This window comes from Pan troglodytes, chromosome 16 (assembly GCF_028858775.2).
Source record: "Pan troglodytes isolate AG18354 chromosome 16, NHGRI_mPanTro3-v2.0_pri, whole genome shotgun sequence".
NCBI classification, from domain to species: domain Eukaryota; kingdom Metazoa; phylum Chordata; class Mammalia; order Primates; family Hominidae; genus Pan; species Pan troglodytes.
In genome coordinates, this window is record NC_072414.2 from 54,818,710 (window position 1) to 54,837,067 (window position 18,358).

At 46.2% G+C, this 18,358-nt stretch overlaps 1 protein-coding gene across 16 annotated transcripts in view; it reads left to right on the plus strand.

The window, feature by feature from the left end:
• The window catches only part of TLN2 (talin 2), a 450,464-nt gene extending 437,657 nt beyond the window's left edge, over positions 1–12,807 (plus strand). For 12 of the 16 annotated variants that reach the window (XM_024349234.3, XM_054666988.2, XM_024349245.3 and 9 more), the window contains 5 exons: positions 4,968–5,093; positions 7,180–7,242; positions 7,334–7,561; positions 10,302–10,427; positions 11,941–12,807. In XM_024349234.3, the coding sequence (XP_024205002.2) occupies positions 4,968–5,093; positions 7,180–7,242; positions 7,334–7,561; positions 10,302–10,427; positions 11,941–12,069 (672 nt within the window). In that variant the 3' untranslated portion in view covers positions 12,070–12,807. The remainder of the gene's footprint in view (positions 1–4,967; positions 5,094–7,179; positions 7,243–7,333; positions 7,562–10,301; positions 10,428–11,940) is intronic. The other 4 variants (XM_063794170.1, XM_054666990.2, XM_054666987.2 and 1 more) reach the window with 1 other exon arrangement.
• The last annotated feature ends 5,551 nt before the right edge of the window (positions 12,808–18,358 follow it).

Sequence of the window (18,358 nt, forward strand, 5' to 3'; positions counted from 1 at the left end):
TGTGTTTACATTTGTATGTCCATGCATGACTAAATGTCACAAACTGTGAATTCCAGTTGAAGGCTGCAAGTAGAGTGTACAAATAACAACCCACGGCCTCAAACAGGGCAGGAACCTGCTCATAGCTGTGTGTGCATCTGTCCACCAGGGCTCAGGAGTGGATGCCAATGATATGGATGCTTACTCTGTGTATTTCTCCTTCTCCTACCTTGTGCGTTGTGCTCTGGCTGAACTCTGGAACTTGGGAAATGCATTTTGAATGGATATATTCATTCAGCAAATGTTGATCATCACATGGGCTCCTCTGCCTGATTTTGTGCTAGAGAAACAAACATAGGTTGAATAAAACACAGTCTCACCCTGGAGGGGATCACAGGCTGGTAGGATTAAGTTAAATGGTGTTTGTTTTCCTGAGTCCAGGCCAGCATTTCCTACAGAGTAGTGTGTAACCACCTCTGTAAGAAATACAGATTCCTGACTCCCACCCCAGACCTACCAAAACAGCATCTGCATCTTTAACCAGATCCTCAGGTGATTCTGCAGTGAGGGCTATCCATTTATTTATTTATTTATTTATTTTTCTGTAAAATTTTTTTCTGTTTGGTTTTTGAGGGTACATAGTAGGTATATATATTTATTTATATATATATAATATATATTATATATATATAATACATGAGATGTGTTGTTACAGGCATTGTATTAGCTTGTTCTCACACAACTAATATAGACATACCCAGGACTGGGTGATACATAAAGAAAAGGTTTAATTGACTCACAGTTCCACATGGCTGGGGAGGCCTCACAATCATGGCGGAAAGCGAAGGGGAAGCAAGATACATCTTATATGGCGGCAGGCAAGCGGGCTTGTGTAGGGGAACTCCCCTTTATAAAACCAACAGATCTCATGAAACTTATTCACTATCACGAGAACAGCACAGGAAAGACCTGCCCCCATGATTCACTTACCTCCCACCAGGTCCCTCCCATGACATGTGGGGATTATGGGAGCTACAATTCAAGATGAGATTTGGGTGGGGACACAGCCAAACAATATCAGGCATGCAATGTGAAATAAGCACATCATGGAGAATGGGGTATCCATCCTCTCAAGCATTTATCCTTTGTGTTACAAACAATCCAATTACACTGTTCTAATTATTTTAAAATGTACAATTAAGTTATTGACCATAGTCACCCTGTTGTGCTGTCACATGTAGTAGGTCTTACTCTATTTTTTTGTACCCATGAACCATCCCTACCTCCCAGCCCCTCACTACCCTTCCCAGCCTCTGGGAGCAGTCCTTCTACTCTCTATGTCCATGAGTTCAATTGTTTTGATTTCTGGATCCCACAAATAAGTGGGAACATACAATGTTTGTCTTTCTGTGCCTGGCTTATTTCACTTAACGTAAGGATCTCCAGTTCTAGCCATGTGGTTGCAAATGGCAGGATCTCATTCTTTTTTATGGCTAAAGACTATCAATTTATCCAGTTTAATGAAATTGTTTTCTTAAGTTCCTTGCTTTAGCTTGATGCCAGTAGTTATAGAGAAATATAAATAGCCACATGCACAGGATTAGTCATAATCTTTAAAAGATTATTTTAGCGGGTCTTTACATGATCCAATTGCGGAAAGAATGAAAAACCCAGAAGTGAGGATTCCGTTATCCCCTTTATAAACCAGAAGGACAGATCTGACTTACCCTGGTCAGGTCAGTAACATCTCAGCTAAAGAGGACCTTAAGACACCAACCAGTTGAGCCTCTCTGGTGAGAAGGTGAGAATGAGAGCTCCGGGAGAGGGGCCAGCCTGCAGATTCTTCCCCGGAGTCACTGTGCACCATGTTGTTCTTCTTAGTCTCCCCAGTCCCTCAGCTGCAGTGGGGACTGTTCCATTAACAAATTCTGCATTTTAATTGTGATTCTTTTATTTAGGAAAGTCCTTTGAAGACCCAGCCAATTCTGTGTCCTTCCTACCTTCTCCCCTATTCCATTCTGCATGCTAATGGGAGCTGGAACTGATGGGGCACCTGGGTTTTTGACCATGTCTCCTTGGCTTGGAGAGATGCCATTTTCTCTAAGGCTAGAAGTTGTATGGTATGAGGACACATTAAGTATTGGTGTCTGATTTCAGCAGTAGAGATAGGGTGGGCAGTGCGTCTTAGTCATAAACCTGGCATACAGGAAAATAGGGACGCAGCAGTCAGAAGGCAGGTTTCATCAGGGTACTCTGCCCAAACTGTAGTATCTAACATTAGCCCTCCATCCCTGTGCCATCCCAGTCAGCCTTTCTAGGGAGAATCTCTAATACTTTCTTATCAGAGCAAATGTCTCCCAGAGATAAGAACTTCTGCTGTATCTGTTTTAAAGCATAGAGATGTTGTGGGAAGAAAAATAAAAATTTGTCAAAGAACATTACAACAATTGCCATTACCAGAAAAATCTGTGGGTGTCAAAAATATTTCCAAGTCGAATATCTATTACAAGCTTGTGTTTAAAAAAAAAAAAAAAACTCCCAGGCAGCGGAAGATGTGGGAGAGGCTCTTAAAATCAGTTGTGATGAGATGATCCTAACAGATCTACCCCTGCTAAAGACGTAGCACTTAATTTTAAAGAAATTCCACTTTTGAAAATCTTAAAATTTGGGAAATAAAAAATCTGAGAGTATTCCACACTGTAAAGTGGACTCGGGCGTGGAACCCATAGTGTAGCTGAGGACACCTGAGGCAAGAGCGTGAGAGACTTCAGGAGCCGCCATGAAGAGCTCCCACAAGCCTCCGTTTCCTCATCTGCAAAGTTTGGAGTCAAAAATTCTGTGATTTCCCTGGTGCTTTAATCTGTTATGTGCCTGACATTCTTTGGCAGAATGAATTTCCAGAAAAGCTCTTAATCTCACGGTTATTAAAATATACATTATTTATATATTTAATATATATAAATTAGAGCCTACTGTAATTTATTTGGGGACTGACTACACAAGAGTTCCTTTTATGCGAGAGTGTCTTACAATGGATCATTTCCGTATTTCAGTCACCAAATTCTATACTCCCCCAGTCCAAAATGAGTCCAGTAGAACTAAATTCATTTCTGTCCTGAATACTCTTAGAGCAAGACTTGGTCAGCAATAAGAAAGAACGCACAAGTCTGTCTCAGAACTTCTGAAATGCTACCATCATTCAGATCCATTAGAAGTGCATTGAAATTGTATTTTGATAATGTAGGTTATAAAGAAAAAGGATTAGCACCTTTCATGGTTCAAGATGTGGCATTATGAATGGAGAGCTGGAGAAGACTTGTATCCCTCCGGTCTGACGTTTCACATGGGAGCGTTAGCAAGCTGACTTTGAACCTCTGGCACAAACCATTTCTCATTGATGCCCCAAGGGGTGGCTTTGGCTAGTTAAAGTGCCTCATTTTGGAGTCAGATTTAGGTTTAGATTCTGGTTGAGATGCATCATGCTGCCACATCACCTTGGCCCAATAATCTAATCTACCTTCCTGAGCCTGGGTTTTCTCACTGTAAAAATAAGGATAAAGATAATTCCAATATACGATCTTTTTTGTGTGTGTGTGTGAGAATTAAGTCATTGTATGTAGAAGTGCCTAACAAAATACTTGGTACACAGTAGGCACTCTTAAAAATCTACTATTGTTGGCACAAAGTGTGAATGTCCGTAATGCCACTGAGTTGTACACTTAAAATTGGATAAAACGGTAAGTTTTGTGTTATATATATTTTACCACACATACAGAGAAAAGTATTGCTGGGCCTGGCCATCATCTCTCAATGCCTGAAAGGTACCACCCACATCTTCAACACTGTGTGACCTGAGGGCAGCTTAGCCAAATTGACCTAGAGTCATGGAATGTTGTCACACAGGTCTAATCTGACCACCCCCAGCAAAACTGTGATGCTCCAACCCATGAGCCTGGGACCACAGTCTTTATACTTGTCTCACTTCTCCAAAGCTTCTTTTCAACTTCCTGAGTTGTTTTAGCAGCAAAGGAGATGGTGGTGAATTTAGACCAGAACCCTAATGGTCTGATAACACCTACACAGTGGTGTCCAATGTTCTATGTTCTTCCCAAGATGGATCCCGTGCCTCGGGTGTCCGGGGGACAGAACAAGCTCCACCTTGATGTCGTGTTGCCCTGGTTTCTTTTTCACCACTGGGCAATGTGTGCTTGGTCTATAACTCTCTCAGTGCTCAGCCACAGAAATGCCAGTGCTGTTTGGCTTTGATTTTTACCCAGGAAAAAGACAGCTTTTCAGAACTGGTAGCCATCTTTCCTTTTTTTTTTTTTTTTTTTAAAGTCCATTTTTGAGGCTTAGGCTCTGGAAGAGAGTAAGTGCTATGATCTACTGTTTTGATTTTATTATTTTGGTTTCGGTTATTGATGTTGCTAAAACCATTTGAGTGTATTTTATTCACAGTGAATGTATATCTTTAAAGATTTTGTTCCAGAAAATGAGTCTGTCTGCAAATTTCCGTGGGATGTCAAGCTAACGGCTTTTTCCTTCTGGAGTTAGGGGGAAGGGGCTGCAGGTGGAGAGGCATCCTGACCTTTCTATCCTGGTATTGCTGTTGTACAACAGTGTCAGTGTATTAATACTTAACATTAGGTAAAAGGGTAAATTGTGTGTTATATATATTGTACCACACATACAAAGAAAACTATTGCTGTGCCTGGCCATTGTCTCTTAATGCCTGAAAGGTACCAGCCACATCTTCAACACTGTGTGACCCGAGGGTGGCTTAACCAAATTGACTTAAGAGTCCTGAAAGTTTGCACAGGGGACCTCTCATCTGCTTCTTGTTAAGGAACCATCCCATTTTAGGTGTGGTTTGTCAACAAAAAACAATAGGCAGGTGAAGAGCCAGGTGACCCAGCAGTAAGTAGTTTGGAAGAAAGAGCCCTTTGTGGATATGAATTGCATGTGATGCTGTTTTCTTTTGGTTATAGCAAGCGGATGAGACCCTGGACTTTGAGGAACAGATCTTGGAAGCTGCTAAATCCATTGCTGCTGCCACAAGCGCCCTGGTCAAATCGGCCTCAGCAGCCCAGAGGGAGCTGGTGGCCCAAGGAAAGGTGGGTAAAGGGGCTGACCACATGCGGGACACTCAACGTACGAGAGCCTCAGAGGGCCCAGGAAAAGAGCTACAAGCCTTTGTCCTGACCAAGGAAACACATGCAGTGCCTTCCCTCCCTGAATTGCCACTCTCTGTGCTGACCGACTGAAAACTACAGCCTTCAGACCAACAGAATAAGAGGTTTGGCTTCTGGGCCTCTCATCTGCTTCTTGTTAAGGAAAGCATCCCATTCCAGGCAGTGATTGGGGCCTGAACGAGATATTTATATTCCCACTGTACATTAGGCTACGTAAAGATGTAAACTGTCATATTTTCCTGGTGGTCCGCTCTAGAAGCACCGCATTCGGCGGCTTTTATGATACCACTTTCCAGCTCCAGAGGGTTCCGTTTGTTTTTAGGACTGTCGAGCTGAATACTGGCCAGCTTCGCAGTTAGCACTTTCCTAAGTCTGCTGGTGAACGGGCCAGTCAGATTTTAAATGTGAAATTTCTTCAGCTTTATCTCTAGTCACCCATTCCATCTACTTTAGCATAAAAGTATAGTGTTTTTTGTTTTTTTTTGAGGATTCAAAGGATTATTAGTACATTAGTAATTCTGGATATGGAACAGTCTTCCGATTTAACGTGTTCCATATGTCTTGTTATTTACATACACATGGAACCATCCTATCCACACTGGCTTTCAGAGAGCCTCTGAAATGGAGAGGCCCCACAGAAACGTGACCGTTCGTGGGTTTGGGAAATGTGGTCACCATCATTGTCATTCATTTCTGTTTGATATTAAAAGGACTTTGCTGTCAGTGTACAGATAGGTAGAGGTGAGTTGTGTCTTGACCCAAGAACTCGCAGTACAGACAGGGAGATTGTGCCTCACCATAGGCTGTGCATCTTCTTCCAGGAAGTCTTTTGTGAGCTTAGCCATGGCTTAGTCCAGTCCACATACCTTGAATTCTCTTTCTAAACCATTGTGTTGTATGTTATTCAGTATTGGTCCATGTCCGTCTCCCCACCTGGCACACAAGCTGTTCTCTCCATCCTTCCCGTTGATCCCCTGTAGAGCCAGCGGAATGCCAACCTTGTCCGTCCTGTACTCAGCAAGTTCTTGTTGGCTGGTCAACATGTAAGGACCACAGATGTGTCATTGAATGGAATATCCTATGTTTAAAAAAAAATCCTGGTTATTTCAACATTGATAAAGGGCTATGTGTCCAACACATTGCTTAGATACTAGAGAATCCAACTTGGACATGGCAGAGTCCCTATCTGTCCTCCAACGAACTTATGTGTTCAAGCATTTAAAAAATTGGTGAAGGAGGTTCAGCCAGATTTGGGTGAACTATAGTATTATAGGCAGGACCTTGGAGTTTTACCTGACATTCAGCAATCCCTGATATGGCCCTTTTATTGCTGACACACCCCCAATTTCATATTCAAATTGAGATACTCTTACCTCACCAGGCACGTCCCACAAGCTTGAAGGTATTTCCTCCTGTGGCTTCTCCCTCTGGATGTGGACAGAAAATGTTCTACTTGTTGCCATGATTTCTAAATAGAAACAGAGATCCATATTTCTCTCCCACCCCTGACAGATGGTATTTCCTTAAGACAAGGGTCTGCACTCAATTGTACCAGAGGGAGTTCCACCACACTTTTTTAACATCATCTGCCAGAAACGCAGGGTGGTTTTCAGGGTCAGTAATCGGGAGAGATTTAAATTTCTCTTAGCCCTTGAAAAGAGGAGGCCTAGTGGCTCCCACATTTGAAATGGAGAAAGCTCAGCAGAGGAGTAAGTGTAGAAAGACAGCCCCAGGCCATCATTCCTGAGCCGTTTCCCAGAAATGCAGTACCTGGAAGCTAAGTGGAGCCATTCTTAGCATTTCCTGTCGCCTCTTGGTGGCGAAACCTGCCAGGATGTGCTGTGCAATCTTGGCATGGCCTGAGTCCCACGTGAGAAAGGTTGCTCCATTCTCAGGCCTGTGCTGTTGGCAGGAGGCACCAAGCGGGGTACAAGTCTGGTTCCCGAGCAAGGTCTGGGGATGAGGGGCTGCCTGCCCTCATGGCCAATTTCTCGACTCTACTCTCTAGGTGGGCTCCATCCCTGCCAATGCTGCAGACGACGGACAGTGGTCACAGGGGCTGATTTCTGCTGTGAGTTGCCTTCTCCTTCCTCCCAGTTTGCTTTTGGGGTCCCCTGAGGGAGGTTTGGGCCTTGGGTCACTTCTCCGTTGACTGTCCCCAGGCCCGGATGGTGGCGGCTGCGACCAGCAGTCTCTGTGAGGCGGCCAATGCCTCCGTTCAGGGACACGCCAGCGAGGAGAAGCTCATCTCATCTGCCAAGCAGGTCGCCGCTTCCACGGCTCAGCTGCTGGTGGCCTGCAAGGTGAAGGCCGACCAGGATTCAGAGGCCATGAGGCGGCTACAGGTAATGGTCACTGATGCTGGTGGGAAAATACTCCTGTTGGAGCGGGTAAGTGTCACCAGAGGGGACAAGCCTCACTTCCTTGGCATGACCCACCAGGCCTTCCATCAGCCAGCCCTGTCCACGTTCCAGCCTCATCTACTGCGTGCGTCCATGCATCCTCCACTGCTGCCCCACCACGCTGCCATTCTCCTCGTGTGCCTTCTGGTCTCATGCCCTGGGGCCCTGCTCCTCGCCAGCCCAACCCAGCAGACCCCCTACTTGTCCTTTGTGACTCATCTGGGAAGCCCTCCCTGACTCCCAGGGTTTGGGCAGTTTATCCCTCCTCTGTGCTTTGAGAGCCCCTAGCCAGACCACTCAGGTTCCCATCACATGGTACCACTGTAGGTCTGTCTGTGAGCAGGTTGTGAGCCTCTTAGATGCAGGCACCACATCTTCATCTGTGCCTCTCTCATACGTTACTAACTCGGTGCCTGCTTCAGAGGAGGCCTTCAGCCAATGTCTGCTACAGAAGGGAGTAAAAGGACTGAAATTCTATGAGACTGTTGCTGTTTCCCAGAGCCCAGAGAACATGTTAGGAAGGTAACAATCAAGTCCTTCTCAGAGCAGATACATTTTCCTGATTGCTTTAATTATAAAAATATTTTAAACACAATAAAAGAAATGCTTAAATGAAAAAAATCACACGGCCCCAACATCTTCATATATCAAACGTTATCATTGCTTTCTGTTCGTTTTTATCTACATATAAAATAATTTTGTCCAGTTGTAATCATGGCGAGATACATTCTGCTTTCTTTTCACTTAACATTTTATCGTATGTAATTTTTCCTTGAAGATAAGGCTTCATTAACTTCTCTATGCAAAGCTAGCTGGCCCATTCTTCATGAGTTCCATTTTTAATGATTGCATGATATTACATCAACTGATTATGCCAGAATTTCCCTATACTTTGGACATTTTGTTTCCAATTTTCAAGATTTTTTTATTGTAAGTGTTAAAATGCAGATTGTCTGTATTGCTAAAAGTATGTTTACATCAGTCATGAAGCAAATCATAAATGGCAGAAATCTCAGAATTCTTGTTGTATTGTGAAAGGCCTAAAGTGCATTTCTGTTTTTTGGCCCTCTTGAGTCCCTCTCTGACCCACCTCCCTCACCTTTATTTGATACCGGGGATAAACCCAGGGAAAAATTGAGGAGCTGTTCGTTTGTGAATATGTGATTTCTGGGTCTGGGGGACACTTCTGAGGAAAACATCCTGAGTTAAGAGAGACCTGGTTCAAGTCCTGCTTCTGCCATTTATTAGGTGCATAATCTTATATAAATCAATCACTCAAAACTTTTCAGGGGCTTCATCTGTAAAATGGGGATAGAGCCATCCACACTGACTCTTATGAGGGTCAAATAGGAGAATGGATATGACAGTGCTTTGTTAGGTCCTAAGGATTTACACAGATAGAATGCAGCATCACTCTTGTTCCCATCATTACCGATTTAACTGGATGCTGCAATGTTATATTTGAGCCCCTTATAAATGACTCACTCAGGAGTTCCCTGGGGCTAGATGGACCTATGTGCAGATCCCAGCTGTATAACTTGCTAGCTACAAAATGTTAGGTTTCTTAACCTTGGTTTCACATCAGAAAAGTGGGCTAAAGATTTCTGACCTCATAAACCCTTTGGCAAATAAGCACATGGTGATTACTTGTCAAGTATTAATTGGTTCCCTTCCCATCCTGTGCAAGCCCTCATAGTTTGCATTGGTCACTTTAGTTCACAGACCAGATGGGGCAGTTAACTTTGAATGAGAAGAACTCTCAGCTTTCTGATGGCGAACCCTCAAGCACAAGCCTTCGACTCTGAGGGGGCGCTGGACAAGAAATACGAGAGGTTTAATGAAGCCTTAACCACTTTTAGAAGAAAATTCCAAACCTCAGCTGGCATGTCCCTGGGGACATGTTTCATGAGCATTAAAAATAAGCCAATACAGGCAATAGCCCTTAAGGAAGATCTAAGGAAGAATGAAAAGCTCTTCTTCACCTGTCTCTAGCAGTCACTCCATCTTAGAGCCTGTGGTGCTGAGACCCTAAAAGTACGAGCAAAAGGCCGTAGTTACTGTGAGGCTCCCAGCCCTTCCACAGAGGGGTAGCCCTTCATTCCCTCAAAGCCTTCAGTGAGCACCAATCATGGACAGCCACAGTGCCGCTGCTGGGGATGCAGGGATTCCGGTCACTGCCCCTGCCTTCAAGTTGCTGACTGTCCAGGAGGGAACAGCCAGCCACAAGCGTGGTAAAGGCTGCAGTGAAGCCGGCACAGCACACTCCAGGCACACAGAGGGAGAGGGTATGGGTAGAGCTAAGGGAGACAAGCGAAAGTGATGTCTGCGCCAAGTCCTCAAGTATGTGCTAAATCAGATGGAGGCAGGCGAGGTGGTTTTCCAGACCAAGGAGGCAGAACTCCGGCATGCCTCTGTTAACACACACATCACATTGCTGGGATCATTTATTAAATATTTACATAATTGTAATTCCCCTCAAAAATGAGTATTCCTTGGGGGCCACAGGCACTTTGTCTCATTCATCTGTGAGTGACCAGGTAGGTTCCAGTGTTGGTAGAATCCACGGATGGATGGACAGACAGATGGGTACTCTCTGGCTACAGAACTTGATGTTATAATTGGATAATCAATTGACTCACGGTCTCACAAACTGTACCTTCATGTTTATTCTTGCCAGGCCCAAATGGCTGTTTCTAATGATACAATGTATGTTTTGTTCACTCTCCAGGCGGCAGGAAATGCTGTGAAAAGAGCCTCAGACAATCTTGTCCGTGCAGCCCAGAAGGCAGCATTTGGCAAAGCTGATGACGACGATGTTGTAGTGAAAACCAAGTTTGTGGGGGGCATTGCTCAGGTTTGTAATTAAATCAAGAATAGTATTTACTTCCCGAGAGAGGTGTTGGGTTATAACAGAGAGACAAAAGAATAGTGACTTCAAGATGAAAGTTTATTTCTTCCTCTTGTACCAGAGATGGTGTGGTGTTTCCTTCATGTCTGAGAGCCAGATCCATCTGCCTTTCTATTTCACCATCCCTGAGATGTTACCCTTGGCCACGTGGTCCACGTTGGTTCAGTAGCCCCCTCAACTTTCCATGTGGCAGGAAGAGGGAAAGGAGGGGAGGCCATGACCCTCAGCTGCAGGCATTACGTCCTCTCAGATACCATTGGTCAGCACTTAATAATGTGCCCAACCCAGCTGCATGGGAGGCTGGACAATGTAGTATGTATTTTTTTTGAGTAGCATTTGCCTAGATAAAAATCAAGGATTCTATTGTAGAAAGGAAGAAGAGCAAAAATGGAGGACAGCAATATTATTTAAATAAAATGATGCATTTGGAGGTACTGCCCACTCCAGACATTTGGCCCTACAGAGAATGCTTTCCCTCTCCCAGAACTTTTATAAGAGCAGGTGGGATTCTGACTTATGCAGGATTGCATTCTCATGCATGGGAGTGAGGAGAAAGCTCTAGGAAGTCAGGCTTAAACTTTTTGATGTGTCTCCATCTCGTAAATCCATTTTAGGGGACTGTTTTATTTATCCGCATCAGGAGCACTGAAGTTATTCATTCCCCATGTCTGCCTTAGCTCTTCCTGAACCACGCCCTGTGTACGCCCTGTGTTTGGCTATGCACTGCATGTATTTTTACCAGAATGTGTTTCTCCATGCGCTAATTTCATGAGAAGTTTCACAGAGAAGGGGCTCTGATCAAATAAGGCTGGAGAATACTGCATTCAATAACCCTGCCCTGGTAATAATGATAGTCGTTAGCCTAGTCAAGGCTCTGGAAAGCCAGGAAAGGAACTGACTTTGCTTTTTTGAACACAACTTTCCCTTTCCACACAATACCTATCAGCAAGTCTTCCTCAGATCACACCTTGAAAGCGTGAAATAAGCATTTGAGGGCCATCTGGTGGTTCAGGGCTCCGCTTTAGCCTTGCCCATACCTGGACCGGGTCTTCCTCCACCGGCTGGGTGACTCCAGACAGTGGACGTACATTGCTCAGCTTCAGATTTCTTCTTGGAAAAACAAGACTTTCAACAGGGCATGCTTCACAGGGCAGCCCCTTCAGTGAAGGGACTGTCTACGTGGAGTGTTTGCACCAGAGCCTGGTACATAGTAAGGCTGCAGGAGATGTTTGCTGTTAAATCACAGGCCAGAACCAGCGTGTTTTCATGGCTCAGCTGGGTCATTAGTCTCAAAACCCAAACAGTGACAGAGGCTGGTCACCAGAGCTAAGAAAGCTGTTCCGGATGTGCTGCAATGTCCCACGGTCGCGGGAGCCGTGGAGCTCACATGAGCAGTGGGGTGGGCCGGAGGGTTTTCTAGAAAGTGTTAGGTCCATCCAGCTTGTTGCTTTCTTTCTAGATCATCGCCGCCCAGGAAGAAATGCTAAAGAAAGAGCGAGAACTGGAAGAAGCAAGGAAAAAACTGGCCCAAATCCGCCAGCAGCAGTATAAGTTTTTACCCACCGAGCTGAGGGAAGATGAGGGCTAAAGGTGCGAGCCCAGATGGCGAGCCCCAGGGGATGGCCCTGGCTGAACTGGACAGACAGTGTTCCTGAGAGGCTGGGCACTTAGCTGGAAACCGCCCACCTCCCCCCCGGGTGAGCCTGGAGCCCTGCGTGCTTGTTCTCACATCTCTGTCCCATCGGCACTGGCTGCATGATCGTGATGTCACACGGTACAATGTCCTACCCACAACTCCTCTGCCGCCTCCCCTCATGCCTCACCGTGTCTCAGGAGAGAGGGGTGCACGTTTCATGGACTGTTACCAACAAAGAAAAGTCAGTATTATGTTGTTCTCAGACACTTTGGCTTTTGTTGGTCCTTCTCTTAGGCCTGCTCCTGGACCTCTTTATGATATTGTAATAGGGAAAAAAATCATTGACGTCATAGAATATTCTTCTTCCTCTCAGGAGAAGACGGAAGCTGGAGTTGGACATGGTTCATAAAAGCCAGAAACACAAACTCGTGTGGACTCCGGGAGGGTGACTCAGGTCCTCCTTCCATGTCTTGAGCACTGGCTCACCCAGGGGGTGAAAAATTCCCGCCCCTGTTTGCACGCTTTCTTGTCTCCGTGTGTAAGCTCCTTGTACAACCCAGACCCATCTTGTATTTTGTGGCCCAGAAAACTGAACAATGATTTTTTTCCTCCATAGTCCAAAGGGCAGAGTTGCGGAAGGCCGTCAGGGCTTGGTGAGCAGGGGCTGTAATAAAATCTGTGGGCTCCTTACTCTGCAGAGGCTGTTTCAGTTCACACAGAGTCATCCACACAAACCCACGGCTCCCAGTTGACAGTCAGTGGAATGCTCGTCTCCTTAGCGTCCAGGGTGGGGATTCTGCTGGAATAAAGAGCTTCCTCAGTGACTCATCTTTAGGTCCCACGCTGGTTTCTATGCCTTCAGAATAGTCACAAGCCCGGATTGGAAAGGATCTGCTTACAAACCTGTCCCCTGTCCTCCAACCCAAAACGCCTTTTTTTCTGTCTTAATATCCAGAAAATCTAAATGCATCCTAAAATCAATGTGAACCTTTAACAAGATAGTTTTACTTATTATCACATAAGACATAAGATGTTTTCATTTTCTGGATGTCACACTTCCAGAATTTCATATTTTTCCCCTCTTTTCTTTCCTCTTTTCTTTTCAGAGCCCTCCCATGGGAAGGGAAGGGCTTGAATTTACCCTTAATCTGCACCTTTAGCCAAGGCAGTGCATGGAAGATGAATGGCTCGTGAGACAGAGTCTAATGCCAGGGAGCAGGAGTGTTTGAAAGAATTCATAGTGGGGGAGGTAAAAGTTAATGGAAGTACATGATTTTCAAAACTGTTAACAGTTAAAGGCACTCACCCTCCGCCTCTCTCTCTCTGGTGTGCTATCATGTCTTGGACTCCATCCACACTATAGTTTCAAAGTTCCACTGACGGGGGAAAGTTGGTGCTTTGGTCCTCCAAAGATGTCACCTTTCGACCTTGCCCGATCTTGTTTCACCAGACTCTAGCCCATGTCATGGTTTTAAAATATATAAACTTCTGACAGCTTCCCATATTTATAAGTTACTTATAAGTGCTGCACGTATTAGAATTTTTTTTTTTCAGACCAGTGAAGTTAGTTAGAGAAAAGACGCTGTAAAGGAAAAGCAAGTGAGAGTATGTGTAGGACACTGACAGTGTGTGGGCACCAGTTCTGAAGAGGAGGGGAGCTGCTGGAGCCCTAGCCTGTTGGGGAAAAGCTGGCACACTGTTGGCTCGCCCTCTTTGAGTGGAGCTGATCCAACACCTCATGCCTGCCTTGGCCGGACACTGAGAGGAGCGGCACACGTGCTTCCAGAGACACTCAGGAGTCAGACCCCAATGCTCAGAGTCACAATGTGTTAATGGCCTCCTGTAACAGGACTCTGGGGATCCCCTCTGTGGCCCAGCCCACCCTCTGCTCTTCTATGCTGTGCCCAGGGCAGCTGCCCTCTTCTGCCTGTGCCCCATCCCATCCTGGAAACCCAGGACCAAGGCAGGGGCAGGCAGCGAGTTCTTCCACCTTGCCTCAGAGTCATTTAAAATCTTTACTGCATTTGATACCAGAAAAACCTCCAGAGACAAACCAAATGCAAAGGCCTTTCCTTTATAACTCTAAAGAACAGGCATCGAAAGTTTATTTTTGTAGGAGCTATATAAATACTCACCTTTCTGGAGTCGTCCAGTGCTGGGAGCTTTGGGGAGTTTGGTTCTCAGTTATCGCCTGGTATGGTCCCAGTTTCTCATCTGTCCTTTCCTCATCCACCCTGCACATGTGTATGTGAACGGCTTCGTGGCCGGTGTGGTGGTTTCTCATTTCATAAGATAGTTGAAGGGCCATGCCTTGTCTGGATGTTATTTAATAGGCACTACTGCGGTGTCCTCAGATGGTACTGAGGGGGCCTTCTGGTCCTTCAAAGGAAAATAACACAGGCATGAGTTCATTTGGGAGTGTGAACTTTCAGAACACCTAATAAGAGAGTGGTGTCAGAGTAAAAATGGCCCCAGGTCTGGAGCATAGAAGTGTATCTCTGTGAAGAGAGAGCTGGTGTGTTGATATGTGTTTCTTCTCACACCCCTCTACTCCTCGAGGGCTTTGAATCCTTGGGCTGATTTTTGTGCCAGAAATTGCTGTTCCCGATGGCCAAAAGGGGAACTTGAACTGGATTTCAGAACTGCCCAGTGATTTGAAAATTTAGATTTTACTTGGGCCTTTCAGAAGTCTTTAGATAGGGATGCTGAGGTCATATTTAGTTAAATGAACAGCCCTTGTTTAAATTTTGCCAGTGTCCAGCCAGCTGTGGCCCTGGCCATCTGTGCAGGCAGGTTCCTCAATTCCTGGTTGGCCCTGCAGTCGGTCAACACAGTCCCTCCAGGTCGGCTGCAGAGGCAGCTGCCCAGCCTGCAGTCTCTGCACGGGCCTTAAGAAATGAGCTGCCTGTAGCCTCACGGCATATGCTTTTATCAGGGAAAACCCTTCGAGCTTCTTCTGAGTCTCACCTGCTTGCTTTCTGGCTGTCTTAGTCAGTGTGTTTACAGGCAACTAAAGCCTGTTCCTAATTTATCAAAAAATTATAACCAAAATTCACCATAGCCTAAGAGAGTAAACCCCACCTGCAAAGTGATGCCAAGGCCAAAACCTCATGAAGGAACCAGACACAGGTCAAAAGTGGTGAGCAAGCCCTGGTCTCTGCTCCTGGGGAACTCACACGCTGCCCCCCGAGGAGCCTTGGTTTCCTCCCTGGCAGATAGTCCCCAGAATCTTCTCTCCCAGCTTTGAGGTTCTGGGCTCTGGAAAGGCCTCTGGGATGCTGGCCTTAAGATCTCAGCACAGACTATCAGCATGTTCCATTCTCAGATTCCTGGAGGAAAGGTACCCTCTGTTGACCAAGGGGCTGGCTGCTTCTGAGACTTACCAAACCCAAGAAATTTGGAAACATTCCCCTCAGGCTAAAAGGCAGCGGTCCCCAGAGTTCAGAAAGCAAAAGATCTTGACAATTGTGCCAGTAGTGGCTCTGGTCCTATCTCTCCACAGTGCTGGCCTCTGCTGGGGAAGGCATCTTTCCCAAAGGTATCCCCAAGTACCATGTTGAAAATGTCCTCAGTCTGTTGCTCCATCTTTCTGAGCCTGTGCTTGGTATGTCATGTTTATGGTCACTACGGATGAGTGTGTGCAGAGTTTGGGTTGATTTTTTTAAATGCTACAAACAAGAGCTATTTCTTTTCAATAAAAAAGGTTTGGATTCGGCCTCTTCCTCTGAGCCCACCTCCCAGCCCTCCAGGGAGCATCAGTGTACCTGAGTCACTTTGTCTGCATCTCTTCATCCCACAAAACACGAGGCTGGGTCTCATTCAGCGGCCTCTCACCAGCCTTCAAGATCCAGAAGAAAACAGGAACGTTCAGCTCTGCCCTGTGTCGTGTCTAATCACATACATTAATTTATCTAACCACATAAGTTATTTTTTTTTATTTGCCAGAAATAAACCTTTAAAGGAACAAACCTGTGTGGAGGACTCATGGGAATGGGAGGAAGATGGAAAAGAAGGGGGAAGAGACTGTTTATCATGAGAGTAAAATTCCACCTTGAGGACTAGCTCCATAGTTACCAGAGGTATGTCAGGAGAGAGCACGTGTGTGTGAGTGAGTGACAGACGCAGAGCCACAGGGTGCCACAGAATTTCATGTAGCTTTGCTGACGAGTTAACTTGGAGAAACTCCAGGAGCAGGCGTCCTGGACAAGTAGCTAGGGGGCTTTTTGGCTTTACATACCGCCTCTGTCAGAAGACCGCACAGCTGAATACAGAAGTGCATATGGGATCATCTCCAATCTTGACCCAGGTCCTGGCACAGGAAGGTTAGGTTCACTTCTGACAGCTGAGGCCACAACTGCAACCCCCGGAGACTGCCAGGCCCTCCTTCCTGTTTGGAGTGGGAATTGCTGGGGGCCAGAAGTCCTTGTTTGTGGCGGGGCAGCCAGACTTAGAAAAATGTGAGGCATTTCTAATCTGCAAGAGGGGGTGTCTAAGAATCACCATCGCAACGAAGAGAGTCACTGGTGTGTCTAACAACCAATAAGAAAGATTTTTTTTCACGCTTGAAAGGATGATTTAGGATCTCTAAGCCAGTTGATAATGAAGGTTTTTATATCTTTGATTAACAAGAACAACAAAAATGAGATTGGAGCTGACCACACCCAAAATGAATGTGGGAAGCCTGAGCCGACCAGGAAGGGGTGAGAGGACTGACTCACTTAATGAGCCTCCTGGGTGTCAGCTCGGTGCTGCTGGACACCCAGAGCCCAGCCCTCGGCAGCTGTGGGGAAGGTGGTGTGGCCATTTTGCAGAGCGGCAAACCAAGACTCATGCAGAAGTGGTGTCTGCAGGAGTTCAGATCCTCTGCACACGCAGCTCAATCAGGCTGACCCATCAACTAAGACCTTAACTTAGAAGTGCCCCAGCCCCTGCTGTGTATAGGACTCTGGGGACCCGAGCCTAATTCCTGGAGGAGGTCACAGTCCGGGGAGGGCAAACATTGACCCAAGGGTGTGGGAGTAAAGGGCAGAGCCCTGAAGCTGGGAAGGATTTCCAAGAGGAGGACATTTGGCCCGACTCCTAATAAATAGGAGGTCCCCAGCAGAGAAGGGATGGGGGTGGCACTCCAGGCCGCAGGAACCGCACTTAGATAGGCCTGGGTTTCTGAAGAGGCAATTGCTTAAGGAGGTGAACAATTCCCTGAGGCCAACAAGGAGGGTAGCCAGGAGCACACCGTGAGGGGCCTTGTGTCAGGGAGGGCACTTCAGGTCCAGTCATAAGATGAATCTATCTGCAGGAGATCAGGAGAGAGATTCTGTCCAGGGAAAATGCATGATGGAAGCAGGAGATGCACTAACAAAGGTCAGCAACTGGAGAATGAATTCGGTTCCAAGGTAAAAAAAAATTCAAAGCAGGGTGAGCTGGGCCACAGAGCTGCCCAGTGGGAGAGGCTGTAGTGGGAGGGGCTGCTGCCAGAGGTAGGATGGGGGAGCCGTGTTCCATCTCTAAGTTAGCTAACACCTACCCTGCACCTACCACGTGCCAGACGTGCACCATTATCACCTTTATTCAATCCTCACAACTATACCCTGTACAACGCATGGGTGCTCTTATCTCCATTTTATAGCCAGCAAGGCTGAGGCACAGAGAGGTTAGGTAACTTGCCCAAGGCCACACAGCTAGCAGAACTGGGATCTCCCAACCACTATGTTAAGATCACCCAGCTAGTGAGTGGCAAAGCAAGGATTGAAATTCCAATTTGTTTCCAAAGCTTTTTTTTTTTTTTAAATCAAGAGCATAGGGAGAACCTCAGTCAGACCTGGCTAGTGGGATAGATATTAAGCAGGCAGACACAGGGAGAGGGAGCTGGGGGCAGACGGAACTGTGTGCATATGGCAGAGCCTGGGATGTGCTGGGGGCTCCCGGGCGAGTAGGGAAAGAGACCATAGGGGCTGGTGGGGGCTGCAGGAGAGGCCAAGTCTGCACATGTCTGGTGAGGGGAAGAAGACATTCTGAGACCACCAAGTGAGCCCGTGCTACCGAGCTTGTTCTGTAACATGCAGTCACAGAGAGCCTTGCTTTACTTTATTCCCACTGAGTGTCTCCAAAACCCTGTTTTCAGACCACAGCTCTATCCTGGGTTTAAAACCACAGCGTTCACAGGTAGTTCTGTGGTTCCGAGATCCTCCACCAGGCATTTTTATCTGAACACCTTCCACCCCAAGCAGGGCACAATTGCAGG